Genomic DNA, 27598 nt, shown 5'->3' with positions numbered 1-27598 from the left:
CACACACACACACCTTTGGCCTTCATAGTAAGCGTAAACAGCGCTTTGACAGTTTGATCACTTCTTCCCCTTGAAATTTGTTTTGTGCATCTGTGTGGTATTTCTGTGCCAAGTGCACCGTGCACAGGTGGGAGGGGCGGCGGGAACAGGTGTTGGGTTCATCCAGACAAGACAGCACAAAGCACATTGTTTATATTCTCATATAAAATGTGTCTTGAGACTGATCTGTTTCTGATGCACTAAAATACAGAGGACTACCAATGTGTGTTAAAAATATAATAATAGCCGGTAAAATATAAAAGGACTGCACATCACGTTCAAACAGGAAGTGACCCAAATGAACTATAAATTAGTTTTCTCTTATGTTCACAGCTGCTTTATACCATGTGAAAAGCATTTCATTCACTTGAACAACATCTAGCTAGCCATCTGAAATGAGCAGGACACATGCTGACAAATATGCACCATGTCATTTGAGAAATACCACTCCAGAGCACGCTGCCTTTATGCACAATCGCCTATTTCATTTTATTAAATCATCCGCAAATAACCAGTTTACTACAATTAACCCACTTTGAAAACCCAATCATTGGGCATAGATCTGTTGTGAATTACTTGTGATTTCTCATTAACTCTTATCATGGATTAACTACAATTTTGTGTTTTTCAAAGGGTATGTGTTTATTTTTCAGATGTCACATTTCACTTACAGAGGTAGAAATGATCTTCTTTCAGCCTGTTTCTGAAGTTGCATGAAGAGGTTTTGTGTGCCAAAGGAAGAAGAGCCGGGTGTGCAGCTTTAGCCAAGAATCTGTATCTAAATAGTTATGTTTGGTTAAACTCGCATGAATCTAAAAGGAAAATTACATCAGCTGGAGGCATACATGGTACCATACATGGTACCACATTTACTGCAGCTGATTTCTGTTTGTATCGGCAGCTTTTTAATAGATGCATTTACACATATATCTGAGGCAGCATCCCCCAGAGCTTTTCTTCACCTTTTCAGCACTGTATATTTTTTCTTTCCCTCCAGTGACACGCTTATTCTAATAATGTGTCTTTCTCACAATATTCTGTATTTTATGGTCACACACTTTTGACTGTGCAATCACTGTTAAACTGTGCTGGATAATAATACAAATAAAATCACTTCTTTCACCAACAACGCCTGCATTCAGGCAACAACTTTTTGTATTTACTTTGAATCAGGCTCAAAAACACTGAAAATGATTGATTCAAAAGCAGCAACTCTTTTGGACAGATGGAGTGATCTTGGGCCCACAGCCCCAATAAACACCATTTACAGTTTTGTGTGATACTTAATTTCCCTTGAATCTCCACTGAGATTAAAGTTATCTTGACATTTAGAGCCAGAATAGCCACATTAATCGAGAATATGGCCCGGAATAAACCTGAACTGTACCAGTCATTAATATTGACTAACTAGAATCTGATCATTTTTTACTGTTCTGCCACAGCATAGTTAATCTTCATGTATTTGCCTATTTCACCCCTAAAAACCATATATCTCACACTAAGACTCCATCAGTGTATGTAAACATAGCAGAAAGAATTTGATATGGGTAAAAGAGGCCTGGAAGTTCAATAGTATTTGGCAGAACCAGGTATGAAATGGACTCCCTCGATGCAATACAATTTCTAATTGATGTCTACCATGTTGTTGTTTTTTGGACTACCTGCTCAGTTTAACCAAAGAAACTCGGACTCCTCTTTTCTAACAATAACTTAATATTTTGTTTTTAAATTTCACTTTCATAGCAGTATTATTCTATGCATGACAGTGTCACATTTTACCACATAATGGACCCATTCTAGCCACATCACACTTGTAATGAATTTCAAATTGCTTTGATTGGTATGTTCGATTTGGATGTATAATTCCCCATTCAGAAAACTACTTTCTGTGTTTACTTGCAATCAGGCTCAAAAATAAATGACAGAAATGATGAATAAAAAGCAGCAGCTCTATTGGATGGATGCAGGGCTCTCCTGCCTGTGTCCACCGTAAACACCATTTACATTTTGGTGTGACACTTCATTTCTGTGAATCTCCACAACGCAGGGGAAGGTCTTAAAGTTACTTTGACATTTGGAGCCACAATAGTCGCATTAATGGGAAATGTGGCCTGGAAATAAACCGGAATTGTCTTTTGAGAAAGTTTTTGCTTGTTAGCTTGTTAATGAGCCCTGACTTAACAGGAAAATATTGCTTTTTACTTGTGTCACATCTTTTTAAATGCTGTAAGTGACTGAGCTGCTTCCTAATGAATTGCTGCCTTGTGTCCTCTGCTGCTCTCAGCTTTCCCTCCTGACTCCCTCCTCCTGCTGTCACGTTGGAAAGAGATCCAGGCAGAATCTGCCACCCTCATCTTCTGACACATCTCTTCCCTAACTGATAGCAGCGTTACCTTGGCCATTATCCCTGATGATGTCTGTACAGAAATGACTTTTTAAAAGGAAGCTCTCAGTTTGACTTTGAAACCCCAATCTGAGGAAGTATAACGGGACTAAATGTCAAAGCATCTGTTCTTTTTGAAGCAAATGCAGATATTTTGAATAATTATAAGCCTGTGTGGTGATGTTTAACTGTGGGATGCCTGATTTTATTCTTAAACAGAGCTTCATTCGCTTTTAAAACAACTGCATTCCAAATACTCACTGACAGAGAGACCAAAAATATAACAGACAGCGAATAAACAGTGAACGAATAGTTTCAGCATTGAAATTGTGGGACAGCTTTCAGCCCATAACCTTAGTTTAGAACTAAAACGTACTTTTTTATGCTCTGTTTTTTACTTTAAACTTTTCAGCTTGATTCAGTGAAAAATCATTGGCTGCTTGTTTAATTTAGAGCAATCCTTTAATCTGCATTTTGACCATCTCTGTTATGTTTTTTTTTGTTTGTTGTTCTAAATTAACAATAATCAATTGCAAGGAAATGCTAGAATATAGGAAATAATGCTAATTGGTAGAGAAAGGTGTCGTTTTCTTACTATTTCTTATGATGGCGAAACACATTTGTCCCTTTTTCTTCAGAAAAGCATCTCCCATTTCCAGGTAGTGCTACTGATTGATGCAGTCACCTTAAACATATGAAGAAATATTGAGGGAAAAGAATGTGTTATGCACTGTAAACAGAAAACCACTGCAAATGATAGTATGTCTTTGTAAACATTTAGTAAGTCGTGTTCAGTACATTGTAAACCACACATTTAATGTTAGGATAGTTGTACAGACAATATTTTACATGTGCCACATTATTTCTCTATCTTTCTGTATCTTTACCATGAAGTAATAATTATCTGTTTTACACATTTTAGCATGCAACCTCTGTATATATGTACAAGCTGCACTATGGTAATTTGTAAGAGTTAGATACACTCAAAATAACACATGGAAAGCATTTAAACAAACAAATACTTTATTTAAAATCATAAAGAGATATTGACACTAAAAAAATAAACTGAAAGAGTTTGTACACTTACTTTTAAAATGTACTGGATGCAGTCAACACTTCTGGAAAATCTATTTTTTTTTCCTTATCAGTTCACAGCTTATACCTAATATCTTAACTATTTTCAATAAAACAGGATCGTTTAAAAAAGACTAAATAAAGATACAGGTGTCCTCCAGGCCATACAAACAGACTGAGATGACAAAACAAACAGACATTGTCTTCCCAGACTGTGAGATGAAAAAAAAAAAAAAAAAGATTCCCTATTGACTATCACGTAATAAACATTCACCAGGAGACTGAGAAACTGAGATAAACATAATATGGGGAATGAAAACAAAACACCAGTGGTCACTGGAGACATTTAGTGAAAAAGTAGCTGTAAGAGTCCTCTGGTTCCTCCCACAGTCCATGTGAGGGAAACTGATGAGTCTAAACTGCCTGTAGATGTGAATATGTTTGGTTGTCTGTCTCTCTGTGTTTGTCCTGTGAAGTCTGTGTACATTAACTTGGATGAAACGGACAGATTAATCAAATATTAAAGACTCAAATCAAATTCACAACATGACCAATATGTCGCCACATGTGGACGATAGGCATTGACTTTTCTCCCAATCTGAGAAATCTCAGTCAAACCTTCATCTTGCACTTGCTACTTCCTTGACAGGAACAGCGATGCAGTTTGGATGTGGTATATAATAAAGCCCCGACTATATTTTTCAGCGCTTGTTGTGTACTGAAATGATCTTGGATGTTTTCTGAGAGAATGTTCAATTTTGCCTGCTCCCTGTCACAAATTCTGTTGAGGAAGATTGGTAGCACAGTCAGGTATTTCATCTTATGGTGTGTTTGCCTCCCAAGTGCGCGCTGTGTTTTGAACTTGGTGTCAGACCTGTTCAGGGAAACCCTGAGGAAACGATGATTACACGTTGGAAATATGATAGCTAGCACCCTATTAATATTCATGCTCTTTGAAGCCATTTTCATCTTTGTGTTTGTTTGCTCCTGATGAAAAAGATGAAAAGACCTGCGGACCTCATGAATTCCGCTGCAAGAATAACAACTGCATCCCAGACCACTGGAGGTGTGACAGCCAGAACGACTGTGGAGACAACTCAGACGAGGAGAACTGCAGTGAGTACCCAGATCCTTCACTTCCTCTGAGCTCACTTTGACCCATTCTGCACATTTCTGACGTTTTACCCCCGCTGTGAGGAATTGGACTTCTCCAAAGGCCACTGACTTCCATTTCCACCGTCACGACCACCCTAATACCACCGTCTCCCTCTGTCACACACTTTACTTGACTATCAAGTCGTCCAGGCTCAATTCCCTCAACAGTATACCTATTATCTGTGATTTCTCTCAGACTCCTGAGCAAACCTTCTCTTCTGTTTTGATATTCCTCATCAGTTTTGGAGACACAAATTTTTATTTACTTGTGAGGTGACTCTGGACCTTGTTAAATCCGACATCCTGTTGTGTGATCAGGTTCTTATATGTGTATATGTGGGAGTAGATCTCAGTGCCTTTACATTATCTGAGTGTGTACGCCTATTGCCTGCTTTTGCTGAGCGTGCATACTTTGGTTGATTTATTAGATGCTTATTCGCCATGCCTATTAATGTCACTTAAAATGCAAATAAAAGGCAGTCAAGTGTTGGGTGGTGAAAAATTAAGCAGGTGGACCAGCAGACAGTAGAGAGGCTGCAAATCAGATTTTTGCTGCAATGCCTGCTGGGAGTCTCAGTCGAAGCACAACTCATAACACACACCCTGGCGAAGCTAACAGTCCATGATAACAAGGGGAGGGCCCAAACAGAGGATGTGATGCAGCTGTTTAGCTGCATCCTAATATTGTCCTCAGGGACTGACTCGTACTAAATGGGAGAAAACAAGATTTTTGGCTTCAGAGTATGTTGTCCTCCTTATTGTGAGAGCAGTGTGGAACACATTTACATCTTGATCAGCGCTGCCAGTTTATCCACTTCCAATACAAAATGAGCCTAATTAGATGAAATGATGGTTTTGCCAGAGCATTTGCTTGTGACTCTAAACATAGAGCACTTGGCTGGAGGCTGAATCTGGGGACACACTGGTCTGGTGTTTTGTGTGTAGTTCCCGGGAAAAGAAAAGGAGTCAGTTTGACGAGACTGCATTTCCTTTGTGTTGTTCTTCACTCAGAGCCAGTCACCTGTAACCACAAGGAGTTCGCCTGCGCTAATGGAGACTGCATCTCCTCCCGGTTCCGCTGTGACGGGGACGGCGACTGCTTGGATAATTCAGATGAGGTCAGTCTCTTCCTCATGAATCAAATAGGGAAGTGAAGCCACTCAAGTGTCACTGATGAGGCAGAAAATGGAGCGAAAAGCTCTGCCTTATGGATTTCTTCAGGCTTGAACAATCCACCAGAACCCTTCAAGGAAAACAGCATGTTCTCGACAAGAGTGTTAAAATTAGCAGCCACATACATGTCCAGATTGTTATTCAAAGGTAGTAAATTCGCTATGTCTTCCATCATTTGTTAAAGTGTCATTTATTTCACTCATAGCTTTAATGTACTCACTGAGTCACTCACAGGGCTGTATGTGAATTAAAAACGAGGATTTCTAATAGAAAACTTCAGGAACCATTTACACATCCACAGAAAACGTACATTTCTTATCTTAGTTTCACGTCCTGTCAGTTGCTGCTGCTGCTGCTGCAGAGGAAACTGCTTCAAGTCCCACTGATCATATGACCTCAATGAGAATTTATGCACATTCCATATCTTTGGACAATTACAGCTCATCCTGAGGTTACACTGTATTGTATATTGCGCCTTCTATTTTAAAATCTCTCTTAATTGCCTATATTCTCTATTTTCTCATTTTTGTTCTATTTTGGGTGATATATTTTGTCTATATTCTTTATTTTTTATATATTTTGGCTGATGTATGCTGACACCATAAGAGAGCAAGTGAGATGGAATTCCACAGAAGTGACAACTTTTACATTGATATATATATACTGTATTTTGGACACACAGTCTTTATGAACATTCTGTCCTCATGGTGAGCATGTAGTTTGCATGTTCTCCCTGTGCATGAGTGGTTTCTCTCTCAGTAATCAGATATGTTCTCATGGTCCAAAATCGTGTGTTTGAGGTTAACTCAAGCTGTGTGGTTTTCTGTTCTTGTGTTTGACGTGTACAGGTTTAACCTGCTCATTGTTAGATGAAATTACTCACAGAAACTTAAAGTTTAATGTTGCGGTCTGATAACGAAGTTCATTGGATAACATCTCTCTATATCAAACATTGTAGGAAGCGAATGCAGGTGTCCAGTGGAAATATCGGCCCCTGCTCCTGCTAAAGCTAATAGTTGTGTTGTGAAGAGTTTAGAAAAAGATAGCTTTATTTTACAGTATAATAAAAAAAATTATGACACCCACTAAAACTCTAAAGCAATTTTAACTGTAGTAGATGACTTTCCAGTGATAAGGTAATTCAGTTCCAACTGCCAATATTGTACTGACAATGACACTTCACAAGTTGTTGTTGTTTTGCAGTGTGAGTAGAAATCATGCAAAAAAAACATGTTATTATGTGATAAAATAAAGTTTGGACAGTGATATTTGACCTAAATATTACATGTCATTAAACAAAAATATAATGAATGCCAAATATAGGAGCATACATTGTGTCAAGACTTACAAATGACTGCGTAAAAGGTCTGTATTATAATATATTGAATTGTACATACAGTATGAAGTGGATCGTGTATTTTTTGTCATGCAATTGATTCCCTGAAATGCTTTGAGCATGAGCAGGTATTAAATAGGAAAAGAGAACAGAAATTAAATGGGTGTATTGGCTCTGGCAAAGAAAATAATCCCATTGTAGTCATAATTCATTGTCCTGATCCAAATCTCCTCGTCATGGCTGCTACGTTCCAGAACAATGCTGGACAGGAAACATCGGTATGATGATTTATTGTACCTTCAAGTACATTAGTGCATGAAATACCTCGTGTAATTTGCTTTCGGTAATCCTAATCCTCCCCATGCCTTTCACCAAAAAAAAACCCCCAAAAGAAACAAAGACGCCTTCTTTTGTTCTTAAAGACGCTTGAATATCTTAATTTGCAAGGCTTCAAATTGCTGTTGTAATTTTCCCCTCCTGCAATATGTGTAGAAATTCACTTGAATGCATCTTTATTCAGCTTAGCATGGTATAAAATTATTTTTGCAGGATTTACATGGAAATAGTGTCCCATCCGTGGTAATGATGTAGCGTGATGCATAATTCAAGGACAAAGGCTTGTTATTATGATTCATTATTCTTGTTAATTTATTGCTCTGTTCAACATTTGCAAAGCACTTTTTTTTTTAACGTAATATCCCCTCCTCATGCAAAGCAGCACAACCCTAATTAACCCTTTATTATGTGTCTCCCCAGAGCCGCCTTTCTGGGTCAGTGCAGTCAAATAGTTTCCAGAAAGAAAGTTGCCTTTCATTCATCAGTGGTTATTAAATCCAGTCGATGATGACGGCCATCACGGGATAGAATAGAATTCCTTCATTCATACAAATGTGGTTAATCGATTTTTAGGAGTAGCATTTGGTTGCATTCACTCCGAATTCAGCTTTTCATGAACTCGAAACGCTTTCATATTTTGTGTGTGGATGGAACACCAACAGTTTTTCCCAAACAGCAATTAGTAACATTTTGTCTGGTGGGGCTACTGAATGAGCTGCTCAAGCAATTCTAACATTCTTTTAAGGCTGTTGACAATTTAATATTTTATTTTAAAGACCTCAAATAGCAATGATTTTGTTCGTGGATGGGCTTGAAGTAACAATGTAATTAAGTGGTACATTAAGGTACTTTTAGGGGTATATTTGTCAGATATGTAGGTAAGTATGTTGAGTTACTCATATTTGAGTAAAATAAACAACTTCTATTCTTTGCAGCTTTCTTAAGTCTCGACTTAGTTTGTGAAAAAATGTATCTGTATTTTGCAAACACTAAGGTTTCTATAGTTATAGTAGTAGTAGTATTTTTAGTAGATTTATATACATTAAAGTGTGAAATACTTTATACAGATAAGTAGAATGAAATGTGGTTAAAAAGCATGTAAGTACCTTGAGGTGTGGGGGACCTGCGTTTGACTCAGAGTCATAATAGGAGGGTCATCAATTCTTAATAATGCTGCGTCTTCTTTAAAAGTCATCACATTTATTGAAGTGACTTCTGTGAAAAGGAAGCAGCTGAATAGATTCTACTTTGTATTTTTTTCTCTTTTTATGTCTAACAGCTTTAACATGTAATCAAGTTGAGTTTCAGTAAATTAACACTATTTCTGAATGTGGTGGAGATATTTTAATAGCGAGGGACTGCTTCACAAAGTGTGTGTTGAAACTGAAGTGTAGATAACATAATTTATACCGGCACACAGATTATTGTCACAAGTAGGTGATGAGCAACGGAAATCTGACCTGTGGTCTGTCACCCTTCTGACATTTCAAGGGTGAACTTCTACAATGTTGTATTGAACAGCTTGAACAACAAAGCTGCATCTGTGTTCATCCAAGACAGACAGACAGACAGATACCTTACTTTTTCTTATTGCATTACAGTTTTTGTTTTACTTATTTTTTAGAAATGATTTTTGATGAGTGTTTGAGTTTGATGAGTTTGATTTCTGATGAGTTTTCGAAAACATGTGCAAAATGAAGGCTCGCCTTTGGCCCATCTGAGTTTAACAGTAGTTTTAAATCCATTCTCTGTCCTCTGTGTGGACACCTGACAACCTCCATAACAGTTAGTACATCTTCTAGTCTCGTTGTTATCGGTCCTTATCTCGCTGTGTGTGTGTGTGTGTTAGGGTCAAACACACTGATCCTTGGAGTGTGACTGTGTGTAATTGTCTGTGCACGGTTGAATGTGACTGATCATGGAAAGTGTGTTGAGACTGCTCAAGCATTAATATCCGCGATATAAGCGAAATCTATTCTCAGTCCCTGAGTGGCGTGTTTGTGCTGTATTCCTCCACAGAAAGGCTGTGAGGTTGGCTGTGCAGACGACCAGTTCCGGTGTCAAAACAACCTCTGCATTTCATTGAAGTGGGTGTGTGATGGGCAGGAGGACTGCAAGATGGGAGAGGATGAAAAAAACTGCATGGCAACAGGTGAACGACTCAGATGCTGATGTTCATTTCCTATTTACTCTTCTTGAATACAGAGGACAACCTTGTGTTTTGACATATCTCATATTTTATTAATTTACCCTTTTAAGGTAAATTCAGTATGTAGTTCCGTATTTATTATTCTGCGAGAAATATTTTCTCAGACAGAAATTTCCTCAACAGCTGTGAGAGGTATGAATGAAATAACCACTGAATGATTTCAACCTCAAACAATAACCTATTGAGTTAATGTTGCTTCTCAAGGATAAGATTTCATAATTAAGTAAACTTCATTGCATGATATAATGTATGACGTGTAGTGAGATTTGAGCCAACACTGGCTTTATTATTGTAATGTATAATCTGCTGTCATTGGTTGTAGAAATATGCAACGTATTTGCGTTGATATACAGCAATATTGACAGTAAAAATGTGAAGGTAAAATATGATAAAGTAACAAGGAAATTGAAAAACTCCCACTATTACCTCCATGCAGTATAAATCCAGCATTATATCATCAGAGTTAATAGTGGAAATGTACAATCTTAGATTATTTGTTTTTTGTGGGATAGTAATAGCTTTAGTCCAGCTGTTTCATTCTGGTGAGTTCAAGTACTTATTTCATGCCAAATACTGTAAAGGACTTTGCCCAGCAGCAGGCAGGACACCCTGCGAGGTCTCAGACCTGCAGGAAAAACTAGACCCACTGTGTTTAGAATGACAACTTTCAGCTCCATTTTCAGTCACCATTACACTGAGTTGAAGTCTCACACCTGTTTGTAGTGCAAGGAGCTGAAAAAGTCCTCTGGTGTGAGTGATTTCACAGTGAGCAAAGGTTCGGCGGCGAATGATGTACTTTCCCCTTCTGCAGATCTCCCATCGTGTTCTGTGAACGAGTACGTGTGTGCCAGCGGAGGCTGCGTGTCAGCCAGTCTGCGCTGCGACGGGCACGACAACTGTCTGGACGGCTCAGATGAGGTCACTGCCGCTTCACGTGTTCACGAATCAGCCTCACGTTGAAACACTGCGAGCGATTCTTTGTCTGATTGCAGCCTGATGATTTACGGCGTCTCTCTGCTGGCAGATTGGCTGTGTGAAGGAGTGCAGAGAGGATGAGTTCCTGTGTCTCAATCGTGCTCACTGCATCCCCCGGCGCTGGCGCTGCGATGATGTGTTGGATTGCATGGACCACAGCGATGAAGAAAACTGTGGCCAGGGTGAGTGGGATGCCTAAGATGAGTGATGATTGGGTTTTTGATCTCTGAAGGTAAAAAATTGGTTCTCTGATTTCATCTCAAATCTTTGGCCTGTGTGCAATATTAATGCACCCCCATTCACCAGCACACAAAATTATATTTGCTATAATATGTTTAAGACATATTCAATAAATATAGATCACATGTGTAAGTTGTTCAACCTCAAATGCATCTCATTCATTTAAACATCTTTGAAAGATTAACCGGTTTGTCAGTTATTTCTCAGAACATAAAAACTAATTTAATCCAATAGTGGTGATTTTGGTCACTGGCTAAAAAAATTGTAAAATAAAAAAATTGAAGAATGAAACAAAAACACATTACATTTGCGTGTTATTAATCTACAATTCATCTAAGTTTGTGTCGGACTTCAAATTCACCTGTGCTATTGATGAGCAATATGAGTTAAAAGAAAAATACTTCAAGGCAAGTTTATTTGTGAATCTCCATTCAGACATGATGCATGGTGCTTCAATAGAAAATAACAGAAATGCATTAAAATATAAAGTAAAGCTTTATGAGACTAAAAGTAATAGAATGGGTAAAATTTATTTTACTAATAATCAAAATTAAGTTGCCAGTGGAGTAATAAAATTGCATTACAGAGTATTATAGAGTATGTATCCACAATGAATGAATATGACAGCTGTGCCATCCACTCCATCTATTGTTGATGAGCAAATTGCACGAAACCAGCAAAAAAATACATATATATGTATATATATATATATATATATATATATTTCCGAGAGATGTAACGCTGTTTTGTACTATTACAACTTTGGCTGCGGTTATTACATTTAGAAAGGATTTTCACTCATACTACTCCTTAATGTACTAACATATTACACTTTTGGCACTTGTGTCGGTGTTTCTCAGGTCTTCAGGGTTTGCTTTTACAAAATGAGCCACATTATCAGTTCCATTGAGTGAACTGATGCATCATAACAATCCTGCAACAGTCGGTTTTGAAACCAAATATTTCACTGTATTTGTTTCTCCCCGAGATTCAATGTGAGAGTGCTTTGGACTTCTTCATGTAATTGCAGGAGCTTTCTTCTGCCGGGCTGATGAGTTCATCTGCAACAACACACTGTGCAAACTCCACACATGGGTGTGTGACGGCAAGGATGACTGTGGCGACAACTCGGATGAAGATGTGGACATGTGTGGTGGGTTGAGATTATCGCTCACAGGGTTTCCCTTTAAAGGCAGTCATTGAATATCTGAAGACTTTTCTTTTTTTTTCTTGCTGGTTTTTCTCTTTTTGTTTCTCTATAATGGATACACTCATTAATTTTCCATCTCGTTTGATCTCCAGCAAAACTCCCTTGCCCTCCTACAAGGCCGTTCCATTGCAGGAATGATCACGTGTGTCTGCGTGCCGATCAGGTCTGCAACAAAGTGGACGACTGTGGGGACAATTCGGATGAAGAAGAATGTGGTGAGTGCGATCTGATCCTGTGCTAAGAAGATTATTTTTACAATATAGTAAACAAAATGTGCAGAGCTGAATGATTCCATGATACACATGTATCCTTGCCTTGGTCATGCAGATATTTCTTCATTCTGCTTGAAAGTTCAAGCCTCTTTTCAAAAGAGAAACATTAATTTAGCTGAGACTAAATGCAGTTCACAACCTTTTAGCATGAAAAAAAATGCTATATAGGAATCTGTGCTAAAAAAAAGTACTAGTCTAGTCTTTAAACCTTTTGTTTTGTTTGCCTTTCAAATTATTCAATTGACATGTTTTTGAAAAGCTAAAGAGGTTAAACGATTGTTGAAAATAAAGGGATCCAAACTGTTTTGTAGGCTCTTTTGTATGGGTTGTTCACCTAGATTATGGAGCATTGTGATTTACCCTGTGGCCTCCTTATGGGGGGAAGCCAATTTTCCTACAGCTCAGACTGAATTGTCAAGACAAAGTTAAAACAAAGAATTCAAATTCTGACCTTTTTAATGTCAATGCAGCAACCTTTTTGTGTTTCCTTATATTGAAAATTGGCAAGTTGCACAAACCCAAAAACTAAGCCTGATCTCTCCAGCCTAACAGGATTAAAGCAGGCCTGAAGCGAATACTTACTGTTGTTTATGGTTGCACATTCCCAGATCCCTGTGTAATTTTAACAATTGTGTTTAAATGCAACACAAGGAAATGAAATGCAGGTAAAATATCTGCCACTGCTACAGGCGAAATCTAGTCTACTTAAGATAAAATACTTTTTGGAAATGCTTTTTTATTTCCTCTCGTATCTCGAAGGTTACAGGCATGCCGCCAACCTTTGTGCTTGTGTGTTTATATGTTCCCCCAACACACGCCTTCTGTGAGCCTTCACAAAGAGCAGACAGGAACGAGGAGGCACAAATCTTTCCTGTCCTCTATCACTCTCTCGTTTCTCCTGTCCCCTATTCATCTTCCTCTCTGATTCCATTGATATATCCATCCGTCTCCTACGTCAGTCCATTAGCTCTCACCATTGTGTGCTTCGTTCTTCCATCCATCCCTTCGATCTCACCTTAATCCCATAATTCCCTTCATCCATCTCTCCATCACTTCATTATGTTCCTTTGCTTCTCCTTTCCGTTACGCTGGGAGAGCGTGCCAAACTTTCATTCTTTCGCCGCATAATTTTTCAAGAAGGAAATGAAAGTTGTACAGATATTTCCAGTGAATTGATGACCATAAACAGGATGTGCAGAGTGCCTCAACATTTGCATAAGCTGGATAAGTAGTTGACAGGTGCTTTTCCGATTGTTGTGCTCTTTTTTTTTTTAATGTAAAATGCCTCAAATTGGCGGTTCCTTTAAAGAGTTGATATAATTAAGAAGTCATAACATTTTCATAATTGTCCTACATTTGAAACAAAAGCATTTTGGAATTTTTTTTTTTTACAAAAGTGTGATACTGATCCTCACCGTGCAGAAAATTAAACGAAATAAGACTGAGAGGATGAATTGTGCTGAAAACCAACCGCACTGCATGGGTTAGTTTATGAGTTGTGGTTGTCATTCTGACTCCTGCTGTGTGCACTGAAGCAGAGGTGGTGGCTGGCAGACCTCGACCTTGTGGGAAAACCGAGTTCACCTGCAGCAACCGACGCTGCGTCCCCCTCCAGCTGCAGTGCGACCTCTTCAACGACTGCGGCGACGGCGGATCTGACGAGCAAGACTGCAAAGCATGTAAGCATCACGGCCGCCGCCTTGAAACGAGCGGATCAAAGGAGAACTTGGAGGAAATGCAATGCGGAAAATGTCACTGCGATGTTATCAAGAAGCTCGGCAATCCTTCCGTTTTAGATGTGATCTTTTGTTGTTTATGGTAATATATGTATCCCAATGTTGGATGTGTGTTGTGTACTGCGAGAAAGATGAAGATGTCCTCTCGGCGGTTGCACATCAAAAGAAAAGCCCAGCAGGTGTCTAAGATGAGGACGGTGTATAATCAAAGTCCTGTCTTTATTTGCAGTTTCCAGCGGAGATGTATGCGGAAAGAAAACAAATCCATGTGGGGAGGATGCAATCTGCAACCAGACCAATGTTAATGCTATATGTCAGTGCAAACCTGGATTTAAGAGGAACCAGAAGACAGGCCAGTGTGAAGGTGATGCTTGATCACATTAATTTGTTTGCTCTCAACTACAACAATAAAAGAATCTTTCTTCGTTGATGACACGGGAGACTCCAGGTTGCATGAAAGCCTTTTAGTTGATGCAATATGAAAAGTTGGACTGCTACTTCTGATAACTTTAAGCTTCTGTTATTTTCCTCATACAAAACATGTTTCCGTCTGCTCTTGTAGCTTATTGAATTATATTCTTAGATTTTTTTTTCATGATGTTAGGTGTTGTGTTGTCTTCGAAAAATCTAGGTTAAACATCAGCTTTTGTTAAATAGAACTTTACAGCATCTAAGTGAAAAGAGATCATTGCACTAAATGAACTCACACACTTTGAGTTCCACTCGTGTCAAATCGTGTGAGAATATATCTCATTTACTACTTACTGTAATTGTTTATGACGTTTTTCAATCTTTATCATCACAGTCTCTGTGCAATCTTCTTAGTAGTAAATCATGTTCTTTTTTTCCCCAGAGTTAAACGAATGTCTACAGTTTGACACATGTCCTCATTACTGCACAAACACGAAAGGATCCTTCAAATGCACATGCGACCGCAATTATAAGGAGATCAATGGCAACTGCATTGCAAAAGGTATGATCCTAAAATCGGCCATCAAACACTTTTCTCTATTCTCATCATGCATGGTAATTTGATGACACAACCTCAGTAGAACATGAGTTGTCTAAATGCGATTGTCTGTTCTTTCCTGAAACACAAAATGGAATTGATCTCATATTCGTTTGTTCTCTTGGTTATCTTGTTATCTGGGTAAAAATGACTCACCACACAGGTCCAGAGGATCGAGTGCTCTACATCGCCAATGATACGGAAATCCGAAGCTTTGTATACCCATATAACCAGAGCCACGGACACAAATTGCTCACTCAGATTGAAGACAATGCCCGCATTATTGGGATGGATGCTCTTTTTCACAACCAAAAGTTTATCTGGGCTACCCAGTTTAACCCGGGTGGGATTTTTTACAAAGACACTCAAGAAAAGAGTCACAGCAAAGCAAATGTCAGAAACATTGTAAGTATATCCATCATATATTGCTCTCTGTTGTCTGTCATTATTAAACTTCTATCATAAAAATAAAATATTATTTAACATGTATAAACATGCAGGTCTGTTCTTATGTTTTTGGAATCAAAATGATATAGCATGTACTTTATTATTTCATTGTTTTAACTCAGTTGAACATTGTGTGGGTTTAAATAACAGAGGCCCTGATGTGATTTGTCCATTATCGCTTGCAGTGTTCAGACTTTCGCCGCCCCAGGGATATTTCTGCTGACTGGATCACAGGCAACATTTATTGGACTGATCACTCCCGGATGCACTGGTTCAGTTATTACACAGCCCACTGGACTAAACTACGATATTCCATCAATGTAGGACAACTGAAAGGACCAAACTGTACTCGCTTGATCACTGACATTGCAGGAGAACCGTACGCCATCGCTGTTAACCCAGCCAGAGGGTGAGATCTGTTTTTTTGTTGTTTTGTTTTTGTTACTGCAGGAACTTTTCCAGGAATGACCCATGCACACGTGATTATTAGAAACAATATTGTTTCCTAAAGTTATTGGCTCACCTTTTCCTCTGCACTGTCAACTGACTATTAATCACTCAACTAGTCAGCTCAGTAGATTAATCAGTTACACCACCACTAACATCAATCACTGCCAGGCCAGCTTCATCTCGTCTTGATTTTATTACTGCAAAAAAAAAAACACCACTCCCCCATGTGGTTGCTTAAATCTCTTTCCCGATCAAGCCTCAGATTTTTCTAATTTTGTTATCAGTTACATCAGCTCCTTAAGTGTATAAGAACAGTGTTGGTCATCAATATTAATCACTTTTGGTGTGACTCTGAATCAGAAAATACCCAGTTTGAGCTATATGTTTAATATTTATATATTCATTAGGCTGTTTGGATGCATAATTCTATACATGTATTTGCTCATTCAAATCCATGCAACATTTCTCAAGATGATGGTGACGTGCGTTATGTCTTCTATGCCTTCAGAATGATGTACTGGAGTGTAATCGGTGATCACTCTCAAATAGAGGAGTCAGCCATGGATGGCTCAATGCGTCGAGTGCTCCTGGAGAAAAACCTTAGGAGACCCACTGGTAGGTGTTTCTTTGATTTTCATTGTAATATGTTTACTTTTTTTGGAATACTTTCAAATGGAAAAATCAAACGTTACCCTAAATATGTGCACATCTTTTGTAATGCCACGTTTGTCAGCTCAGTGGCAGGAGTGAGCCAGTAAGTCTATATTAAATGTATTTTAAAATCTGCTGCTTCTTTTTCTCTCAGGCCCGATACAAGAAAAGTACAAATCGTATGGTAAAAAAAAAAAAAAGTGTCATTACACAACTGATTTAACTTTTTCGATGCTGTGCTTTGACATCATGATAAAAACTTATGTTTGAGTACAATATCTATGTATCTAGTTGTTAAGACAGGGTATACTGTAGATGATAATTGCATTCCATTTCTTCATGAAACATTGTTCGAAGCCACTTCATGAGTCTTTTCAAACCTCCAGTTTTCACATTAATATTTAAAGGATCCAACTATCCTGTATTTGATTTGTGTAGAGTGTAATTGGGGTCAGCTTGATAACTAGTGGATTCAGTTTTGGGTTGTAGATACAATGGTTAAAGCAAAATGAAAGGAAAGGTACTTTCGAATAAAAGTATTTTGAGTTTCTCTATTTAGCTGAAATATAATGAGTGTCGTCTAATTTTTTAGTACCGCTTTTTGCTGAAATGATCAAAATGGCACTGACTTTGTTCGAGGTTTGTGAGACCCGGAGTCAGAGAATTTTTTAAATATTCGAATCACCAAATTACTGCATCACTGCAGTTGACAAGGTAATAGGGTTGGTGTCAGATTACAAGCATTTGATGGTGTATTTACTTTACTTTTTGATCAGTCAAACTCTATTTGGGAGAAGGTCCTTCAGCTCCAGACTATTGGAAAAAATGTTTCAACCAGAGGCTGGATCAGGGAGAGATCACACCAAAGGCCTAATTCTTAAGAAGCCATCATACTATATACTTTATTGGTGTCTATGTCTTTATGTCTATAATATATAAAAAGTCCCATTAGTATTCATCACAAATGAGAACTAAAGCAGTACAGAACAGTCGTTTGAAATGTCAGAACAGCTCAAGCAGTGCCAATTAATATGCATAAACAAGGAAGAATAGAATTTTCTGCAAAATGAGTTAATAATAAACACTAATACATGAGCAATTTAACCCTGGTCTGGCTTTTAACACCACTGGTCTACAATATGAAGTGTGTTAGTACCCAATTATAATAGTAACGTGTATGTTTTTTTACACATACAACCAGTATCCTCGGCATAGCCATAGTGCCATGCCAATAGCTTAAATGTGTGAGCTTCAATGTAGTAGCTACAAAACAGCACAAAGAGAATTTATCAGTGAGGAATACTTTACAGCCACTTGGAAGTGGTGGCATGTCTATAGGGAGACACTTAGTGCTGATCTAGTTCTGAAGAGCTGCTTTGGCCTCCTTTAATTCAAGGGACCCGTGCTCTGTCTTGGTCACAGAAAGAGGAATTCATCATCAGTGTGGAAAAACGCAACCCCATTTAAATGCAGCAGCCAGGTGTTCAATTATCCAGTCAGACTTTTGGGAGGAAGTAAAAGTGAGTCATTGCCTTGAAATCGTAATGTAGGCGTGCCTAAACCCCGCCATCCAAAGTGCAGTGCACAGCTGTGATATTTTCAACATAACCACATTAAATTTTGAATGCAAACAGTCAAAGGAGGATAGAAACAAAAGGAAAACAGCCCCCACAATCTTCACGTTGTGCTACATATATCGGCCCTGACCTTAAGGTCTCCTGCACTGAGGCATTCTGCAGTGATCCCAGCGCAATTTGTCAGGTAAATAAATCTCTTACTTTCATCCTCCCACAGGGCTGGCCATTGATTATTTCAACCAACGTATTTACTGGGCTGATCCCGAGCTCTCGCAGATTGGGAGCATGAGATTGGACGGCTCGGACCCTCTGGTGACAATCAGTGACAGACACGGTAAACTCAACAGGAAAACAAAATACAACTTCTCTTTTTTTCAATGCGAACTATTCATGCTACACTTTGATTTCCTCAAGGTTTTATCAAATAATTGCAGCGATATTATTGCTTGTGTGTCAGAGGGCTTAAGCTTCTCAGAAACTTGTTAACATCTGCCCACATAACACATTCCGCCCCCTTCCATTTGCCACAAGATACAAACTTTCATCATCCCAAGGCTAGGAGAGATACTTACTCTTTTCCACTTTCTTTTTATTCTACCGGGTTTTCAGGAATCTCACAACCATATAGGATTGACATATTTGAAGACTACATATATGGAACAGGACTGAAACACGAGATATTCAAGATTCACAAGTACGGCAAGCAGTCGGTGGAATTTCTCAATCTGGGGATGGAGAAGCCCACAAATGTTTTCATCTCCCACCGCTATAAACAGCAGGATGGTACGTTGGCATGTTTGTATGTTCGCAATACATATTGTTCTCTTTGATTATAGTTTGTTTTGACTTTTGGTTATGAAATGAATACCATTAAGGTTATTATGATTACCGGTAGTGTATTTATTCATGCTGGACTATACACAGTGAATGAATATTTATATAGAGAGATTTTTTTTTTTTTTTTAATAAAACATTTTTCCATTTCATCAAAATGTGTGCCCCCCTCTTTAAGTCAAGGTTCAAAATTACTATCCTAGGCACCAGTTAATTTTTTTCATCTTCTTCCACTAGTAACTAGCCACGCATGATTGGGAGGAACAAAAGCACATCAAAATGTGCATAAAATGTGGGAATTGATTCGGCTACGGGTTTCTATAAAAACCACAATGCGCTACAAAGATGTGGACAGTCAAAGTCGATGGAAGCTTGGTGAAAAGCACAAAATGGAGGCGATAATAGTCCACATCGAGCTGCAGGCAAAATTTCATCTGGATTTTTCTAGTTTTGAATATGATGGTTTATTAACAAATCCCAATTAAATCAAATCAAATCAAAAATCAAGTCCAAATTAAATTTGTTGTCATACAAAGAAGTTGTCTCGTGAAGACCACTGTCCAGTAATACCACCGTATGCAAGCCCTGATAAAATGGTTTGAAAGACATTTAAATTTAATTGCAACCTGCCTGATAATCTAAGTAAAAAAAAAATGAAATGCTCATCTCTGATGGTATGGAGTTCCATTAGCATCTTTGGCTTGAGCAGCTTACACATCTAGGAAGATCTGAATCAAGCTGAAATGTATGCCCTATAGATATTCAATTCAATTCAACTTTATTTATATAGCACCAAATACAACACAGTCATTCCTAGGTGCTTTTAACAGAAAATAGAGAAGCCCAACAAACATTTATGTGGATTTATACATACATACACGCCTTTGCCATATTTCCCGTGTACTTTACACCCTGATGGGTGTACACTTCATTATCACCTTTATTTATAGTACAAACTTGATGCAAACACAAAGCCTAAATATCACACCAAAGAAGCACATTCTAACATACACTAAATAAATGTCAATATCTCAATGTAGAGAGAGAGATTACTTTTAGTCAATAAAAAACGCCAGTAAATTGACAAATACTAATAGAACTGACCAATTGTAATATCCAGAGGACTGTCGTATGTGTACTATGACAAAGAATGATCATTTAGAAGGATATATTCATGCACAGTTGCAAATGTATCATTGTTAAGGGCATTATTAATAGTAACTAAGAGACATACATTTTGCGAGCTGTAAGGCATGTTTAGACTAAAAATAAATGGTAAACAACCCTGATAAGAGAATAGTTTTCAACATAAACTAGTGTAGAAAAATCCTGCTAATGAAACTTGTATGTGTAATTTCTTTATTTTTAGTCTTGATACAGTGTTCAAAGACACCCACCACATAAAGTTGTGTACATGCAACTGATCTGGATTCAATAAAAGAAATGATGCAGCTTCACAAAGGGCAGTCTGGAGACACAGCCAATCAACACAATACATGTCCTCCCTCTCGCTCTGTTCACGTGGTAAACCAAAATCAGTTATTTGTTCCATCGCTGGTGTTGATGGTGAAACAGCATCAGACAGCTTAGTCGTGGTCAGTTTTCTCCACTTAAAGGGCAGCTGTTCGGCTCCTCAGAGACTCATTAGGCCAACCACGTTGTGTGCAGCTCAGAGTCTGTGGGCAGAAGATGCGCTCGGCGTGCAAAAAGCTGTGATGTGAAGGTTTGATATCTCCAGCCAAACCCCAAGCTACCATTTAGATTCTCTCTGAGAACATTCTTTTTTTTACTCTCAGAAATGTAACCATGATTATATTTAGCACTCCATACACTGTACGAGTTGATCTAGCATTTTTGTAGAGATGGAGGGTCAGTTTGGATGCATAATTTCAGTTTCTGTTTTATGCCGAGGACACAGATTTTCTTCGATTTGTGAAAAAGTGCAGTAAGTAAAGGATCATAGTCCCTAACTTTCAGTATGTGGCAGTTCTTACATATTACTGTGTTTTTGATGGGAATTGAGAAGCTTATGTTACAAATATGACATGTTTGATTGGGTGTTCATACTGAGAAAGTCTTGTGGGCCGCTGAAATGAGGAGTATATGTGCGTAAAGCTTTATATCTCTGCTTTCCCATATGTTTAGATTTTTTTTCTTTTAAATATGAAGGGGAATGTGTGAAGACATGTGAATGACAAATCCTGTCTGCAGCCACATGATGGTAATGTAAGGGTTAACATGCTCACTTTAAATTTGATTTGCTGTCTTCTTGTCTGTGATTTCATTGAAGTTGCTTCACAGTCAAACATTACATTAATAATTGTGACTGTTAGCCTGTTCAACCATAGCTTGAACATACTTTTCTCAACACGTTTGCATTGCGTGGACTGCAGGCAGCATTAAGAGGTGCTCATCAAGTACCGACAATCATGTAAACAACAGCACATCATTAATGCATCACGTAGTCATTGATAATTCAGTCTGAAGCTGTAAGAGGTCCTTTCTGTGCTTCAACACTCTTCAAAACCAAAAATTAAAACACTTGAAATAAATGGCTTTACTCTTCTTAAAGCAACACAGAATTATAGATTTTCTCTCCTGATTTATTAATTTTTTTCTCCCCACAGCTTCAAATCCATGCTTACGGATGTCTTGTGCTTTTATGTGTCTGCTCAATCCAACGGGTGCCAAATGTACCTGTCCGGAGGGGAAGGTGCTGCTCAATGGCACCTGTAATGATGTCAACATCTCAGGTAGGCAAAGTCTTGTCACGTTAATGATGGATGCGAGACTAAAATCAGAGAAGAGAAGAGACTCATATCGCAGAGAAGACTGCGATATGAATATATCACAGGGTATATTTCAGCTGTGATGTCGTTGTCAGTAGACACTGAATGTGTTTACTCCGTGCTTGTTGCTACCTGCTGGGAGCTGCAGAACACTTTAAGATGTGATGCGAGTGCTGCACACTGCAGCACAGCCAATGATCACGGCTTTGCTGTTGTGAAGGTGAACTGTGCCGCCCGCCCTGCGAGAATGGAGGCCGCTGCTTAGCCAACGAGAAAGGAGACTGGCGATGCTACTGTTGGCCTGACTTTTCAGGGGAGCGCTGTGAGGTCAACCACTGTACAGACTACTGCCTGAACGGAGGCACGTGCATGGGCTCCCCTCTGGGTAAGTCTGCCTCAAGATACTGCATCTAACAAACAATTCTCGATGAAAACATTTTTTGCTAATCCCTGCAGAGTGACAGGCCTCACTAAAGATTTCACCTCACATCTGCTTTCTTTGGCTTTTACACTATTGCAAACAATTATCAGCCATAACACTGTGATCCTATTTGTAGTTTGTATGAAGAGATATTGTCGTCATCCAGATGCGGGATTCTTTATATTCAGGTCCAGGCAGAACTAATTTGCTTGGAAAGTAGCTGCAGCTCTGAAATTATATTCGCCTGCCTGTTCCTTTGTGCTTGCTCTGGTCCAGCCTTTGTCTTTCAGCCACATTTGTCTTCCTTTAAACTTCCACGCCTTCCTGTCTTCTGCTCAAATTTGCCACATTACATCTGCCAGTTGAGCGGTTTTGTCATTGATGCTCCTCTTGAAGGAGCCTCAAACATCAGCCTCCTTTCAAGTCAAGGTCTCTTTTCATGCTCTTATGGTTCCTGGGAAAAGAAAAAAGCGACCGCACCGCACAATTGAACTAAATGTATGTGAAGCTGTTGATATGTCCGCAGCAGAAACGGGAACAGGATGTGCAACCTTATTAAATCTGCTATCCCTGATTTACAAGAGTGTATATCATCCTCCCACCATAGCAATTACCCACAACATCTTCATTTTGTGCTATGGTTAAATAAATATGTACATATAAACAGAATTGCAGGGAAAGAAAATAAGTAGAGTAGATGCCTTGGTTTCATTACTTACTGTATGTTCTCATTTGAGAACCCCATTCATGTAATGTGTATTCCTTAAATACAGTATGTATTCATCAAATGGCAACCCAGTGAATAAAATCAGAACCAAAGCAATATCTTTCTCATAGCACTTGATGCTAACAATCAGAAAGATAAGAAAATGGGCTGGTGTGTAGAGAAACTAATCATTTGGAGTTTGTTTTTTTTTGTTTGTTTGTTTTGGGGGATATTTTCTTACCCACTACCAGTAATTTCAAAGGATTGACTGAAAAGCTGTTTATATTTCCTCCTGGTGTTTGGAAAACAAGTCTGCCCAAAAGGAAGTAGACTCATGTCTTTGAATATCGCAGTTTTCATCTTCTTTCCAATCCTGTTTAGATTTTTAAAAACAGCTGTACGTGACATTAAAAAGGAGCCAGGAGAATCACTACAGCTCATTAAAGCAGAGTGAGTCAGTCTGTGAAGGTGGTGTAGACTCACGGTGCATGCTGGTGGACCATGTTTAGCTCTTCATATTTTATTTTTGATTTAAATTCAGAGTGCTGCACTGGATCATAAATTGTTTTACCTATTTGGTGTGGACCAGAGAGGGAAAAAAAATGCTTATTGTTTTTTTATTGTTTAAATTTTTCTGCATTTTTCTCGGTCGCACACCTACAGCAAAAGAAATATCAGTATATATGAGTGACTAAAGGTGAGATGGGAAGAGATTATAGCGAAATGGATCTCCTCATAGCTCTTGCTTTGCTGATAGAAAATAAAAAAAGAACTGAGAGCAATCTCATAATCAATTAGATGCTGGATTTTTTCCAGTTTTATCTATAAAAACACAAGGTGAATTCTTGTTCTTCTGGCTGTCACAGGTCTACCAACACTTTAATGGAACTTTTGGCAGCAAAATTCACTCATTAAACAGCTTTGCTCATTTTGTTATGTTTTTACGACGTTAATGGTAACAAAAAGATCTTTATGCCACCCAAAATTATGCATGATAAAAAATATGTTGTCGTAAAAAAACCTTCTAGTTCACAAGAGTAACTGTCTTTCATACTGCATAGGCAGTGTACGTCTGACAATGGCTGGATTTAGGGGTTATAAATCTGTAGCAGCGTCCATTACCCAGATTTGTTGTCTTTATCAAATAATTGACTTTGATCATTTCTGTCTATGCGGTGTTAGATTTGTGATAGAAGCAGAATGAGGACATTTTTGTAATTCTTTGTATGCGTAGGGTATAGAGTGCAAAACATATTTGCATTGTCCAAACACAGAGCTTTACATTTTTTTTCAAAATAAAATAAAATCGCTAATAAATTCATGTCGTAATGCCTATGAAATAACATGCAAGACCATAATAAATATTACAGGTAGATTATTCACATAGACCTCATACAGCCTTTTCTTTCAAAGTACAAATCTTTAACTCGCACCTGTTAAGAAATATTACTGCTTATGGATCTGCCATGCAAAGTTGACCACTTCAGGTGAGGCGAATAGTGTGTGGCGTGAGAGTCACTTTAATGTTAGTCAGCTGAGTTTACTCTGTGTGTAAGAAGCGACAGTCTACTTCATTTAGTTTTCAAATATATGTATTTCCTGTCTTTTATCAGGCCTGGTGCTGAAGTAGCTTGTGCATGATAAAAGATACTTCAGATACTCTGAGTCAGTGTGACCTCGTTTGTCAGCCCGTCTGCTTTATTTCACATATTTATTTAATCTTAATTGTATTCATCCGCCTCTAATATCATTTTCACCCGCCTCCTACTGTTCGTACTATGAGGGCAGTTTTGGTCACAAGTAATCTGGAGATGTGGGTGGGCTGTGGGCCTTCAGCAAAGCTCTAAATGGTTCAGAGAGGCTGCTGTTACCACAGTTTGTTTTTCTCTCAAGGACCTTGAAGGATGGTCCAAAGTGAAAAACGTTCTTCTTACGAATTGCTTTCCGCTTGACACTTCCCATTTTCACCAATTATTTCCAGTGCAATATCAAATGATAAGGGTTGACCCTCTTCATGACATGAAGCCAAAGTCGAATCTACTGTTTCTGTCTGAGATCATAATTCAGTTTTTTTTAATGAAAACAGTGTACAGAATTGTCCTAAATCTATCGATCCAGTGACTACTATAATGTACATTTCTTCCCTTGTAATTTTGCATTGATGGCACAATTACAAATTAAAGAAGCTCATTCAACATGTCTTCAAAGATACTCAGTGTGTAATTAGTCTACGACAAAATAGTTTCTATTTCACTAATAGTGCACACCGTCAAACATTAGGCACTTCAATGAAGCAAAGTAACAATGCTTTTAAATAAACATTTCAAAGTTCAGCCTGTTTCACACTGACTTTGCCAGTCGTGTTTCCGTTTGTCTCATGCAGTAAAGAATAAAGAAAGAAAGTGACTTATAAACTGAGAAACAGCGATGCGTTCGCTTCACAAAACAGGGTAATGACTGAAAGAGCAGACGGAGTGAACGAATACAGCATAGAAAATGTCGCTGCTTTCTGGAATTATTTGTTTTGTCTTTGTGAGGCTGGTTGCCTCAATGATTCACTGACTGATTACATGACCACCCCTTAACGTTTTTTTCCTTATCTGCCACTTCTCCAATAACTGTCTTTGTTTTGACTCAACACGTGAGGTCTACAAATCATGTAGCAATTAACCTACTGAAACTCTTTCCAATCATTTGCATTTTCTGTTTCAAATTCAGAAAGGGTTTTTATTTTTTTTATTTTGTAATGGTGTTAATTTATTGTTCATTATAATTAGCTGGGAGGACTTTAAATAATTTTTTCTCTGTTAGACTCATTAATTCTATCATAAGCATATAAAATTGACGATTAATCTTGACAGGGTGATAAATTGTCATTCACGGAATCTTCATAACATCTGGAGGTTCATATCCCAACAGTTTTGACACATCACTGAATCTAACTAATAAATCTCCACCTTCACATACAGGTTCAAATAAAGTATTGAAAAGATAATGTGTGTCTCAGGTGGTATAAATCCATGATATTATATGAAGTTTGTAACTTCACAACATTCAGGCTGTTCATTCGTTCAGGGTTCCTGAGCGAGGAGCGTCAAGCTCCAACAGCTGGTGAGTTAATGCAGACGTGAATGATTGTTTCTCGGACAATTCAAACCCAGATTAGCCTGACCAAAGAACTGAGGAGTGTGAAAGTGGTGTAGTGCGACCTCCCTGATGAGACCTGTATCCATGGCCACACAAGTCGTTGTGAGTTGTTCCCCTCAAATGGGCCCCCTGCTCTCACCTGTCCCTTAGGAAATTCTAAGCGTGTCATGGCAGGAAGGGCACCATCTTGAAGAGAGTGTAAGAGGCTTATCTGAAATATTTTTGCATAATATAATCAGTAAAATTAAGTGGCAGCCACATGGTTTGTGTGCATTGCTTTCTTTACTGATTAGCAGTGTTGGAAATAATATTATGAAGTAAAGAGTTACTGTAATGCTACTACTTTTGGCACAAATAAATAGACAATTACAAAAAAAGGCTTTTCCGTAGTTTGTCTTTGCTTTCATTTGCCATGAAAACAGTTACAGAGCTGCTTTCTCTCTCTGTTCTGCTTATTAATATATACTAGCTGCTGGTGGTGTCCTAAAGACTACCATGTTATCAGATAGATGTTTCATGGTGGAGCCTTATAGTCTAAGCATGTGTGATTGATATATGTATATGCTCCATACTTTTGGTAAGCGTTATTTTATTTGTTTGCATGTTTCACATTGTGTCCTCTCAGTGCAGCAAGCAGTCACTAATAATTTACATATGTATGTGATATGCTGTTTATAAAAATGTAAAAGTTTCATTAAAATTAGGGGATAATCAGAGACTAGAGCATCTTACCCCAACTAACTGATGTACCTTCATAAGCTGGGCTTCATAAGTGAATCAGTCTTTACACTAACCTACAATGTGCTCACAGTTCAGATGTATTACAATGAGATCTGTGCACCAGCCAGAGTTACAAAAGATCGACAAAGCAACCAGATTTGGAATAACGTTTATATGTTTGTGCCAGTGATGCTGGTAATGCGTTAATTAGTCCTGTAAGACGAGTTTCTTGTCTGCAAAGCCGCTTTATTATTAAAGGTATAGTAGAGGATTTTCTTCTTCCGGGTGGATCATCAAAATAACTGGTCCTCCCAATTGTCAATCATTCTGGTGATATATGACGTAAGCCCGTCGTACGTGCTCGTCCCTGCGCGCAGCTCACTCCACACGGTCCTCATCATGCCGGTGGCCGACCCGACGCATTATTCTCGGACATTTTTACACAGTTTCACCCCCTCTGGTGCAAATCTTCTTGTAAAGTGAGCTTATGTGAGCGATGCCGACTTGTGACTTGTAAACAGAGCGTGCACGAGGAGAACTGGGCTCGTGCATGTCTCTCGCACGCGTTTTAGTAGGCGTTCCGTCTCGGGAGCAGATACAGCGTTACGCATGCGCATTTTTTTCAAAAGGTGGAGAGGGCGGTTCTTTCCTAAAATTCGTGAAAATCCTCCTGTATACCTTTAAGCAGAACCGTCCGCTCCTCTGTTTT

General features: G+C 38.4%; 1 protein-coding gene across 1 annotated transcript in view; it reads left to right on the top strand.

Annotated features, from left to right (window-relative positions):
* Positions 1 to 27598, top strand: part of lrp1bb (low density lipoprotein receptor-related protein 1Bb) — a 292776-nt gene that overhangs the window by 247459 nt on the left and 17719 nt on the right. The window contains exons 67-83 of the mRNA XM_080497951.1: positions 4496 to 4612; positions 5663 to 5769; positions 9516 to 9648; positions 10517 to 10623; positions 10730 to 10862; positions 11951 to 12073; positions 12223 to 12345; positions 13938 to 14081; positions 14368 to 14502; positions 14992 to 15111; positions 15311 to 15552; positions 15780 to 16003; positions 16553 to 16659; positions 18490 to 18606; positions 18882 to 19055; positions 21734 to 21859; positions 22116 to 22280. Of these exons, the coding sequence (XP_080354077.1) occupies positions 4496 to 4612; positions 5663 to 5769; positions 9516 to 9648; positions 10517 to 10623; positions 10730 to 10862; positions 11951 to 12073; positions 12223 to 12345; positions 13938 to 14081; positions 14368 to 14502; positions 14992 to 15111; positions 15311 to 15552; positions 15780 to 16003; positions 16553 to 16659; positions 18490 to 18606; positions 18882 to 19055; positions 21734 to 21859; positions 22116 to 22280 (2397 nt within the window). The remainder of the gene's footprint in view (positions 1 to 4495; positions 4613 to 5662; positions 5770 to 9515; positions 9649 to 10516; positions 10624 to 10729; positions 10863 to 11950; positions 12074 to 12222; positions 12346 to 13937; positions 14082 to 14367; positions 14503 to 14991; positions 15112 to 15310; positions 15553 to 15779; positions 16004 to 16552; positions 16660 to 18489; positions 18607 to 18881; positions 19056 to 21733; positions 21860 to 22115; positions 22281 to 27598) is intronic.

The sequence above is a fragment of the Blennius ocellaris genome, assembly GCF_963422515.1.
Source record: "Blennius ocellaris genome assembly, chromosome: 6".
Taxonomy (NCBI): Eukaryota; Metazoa; Chordata; class Actinopteri; order Blenniiformes; family Blenniidae; genus Blennius; species Blennius ocellaris.
The sequence above is the reverse complement of the archived record's forward strand: the minus strand, read 5'-3'. Positions and strand labels throughout refer to the sequence as shown.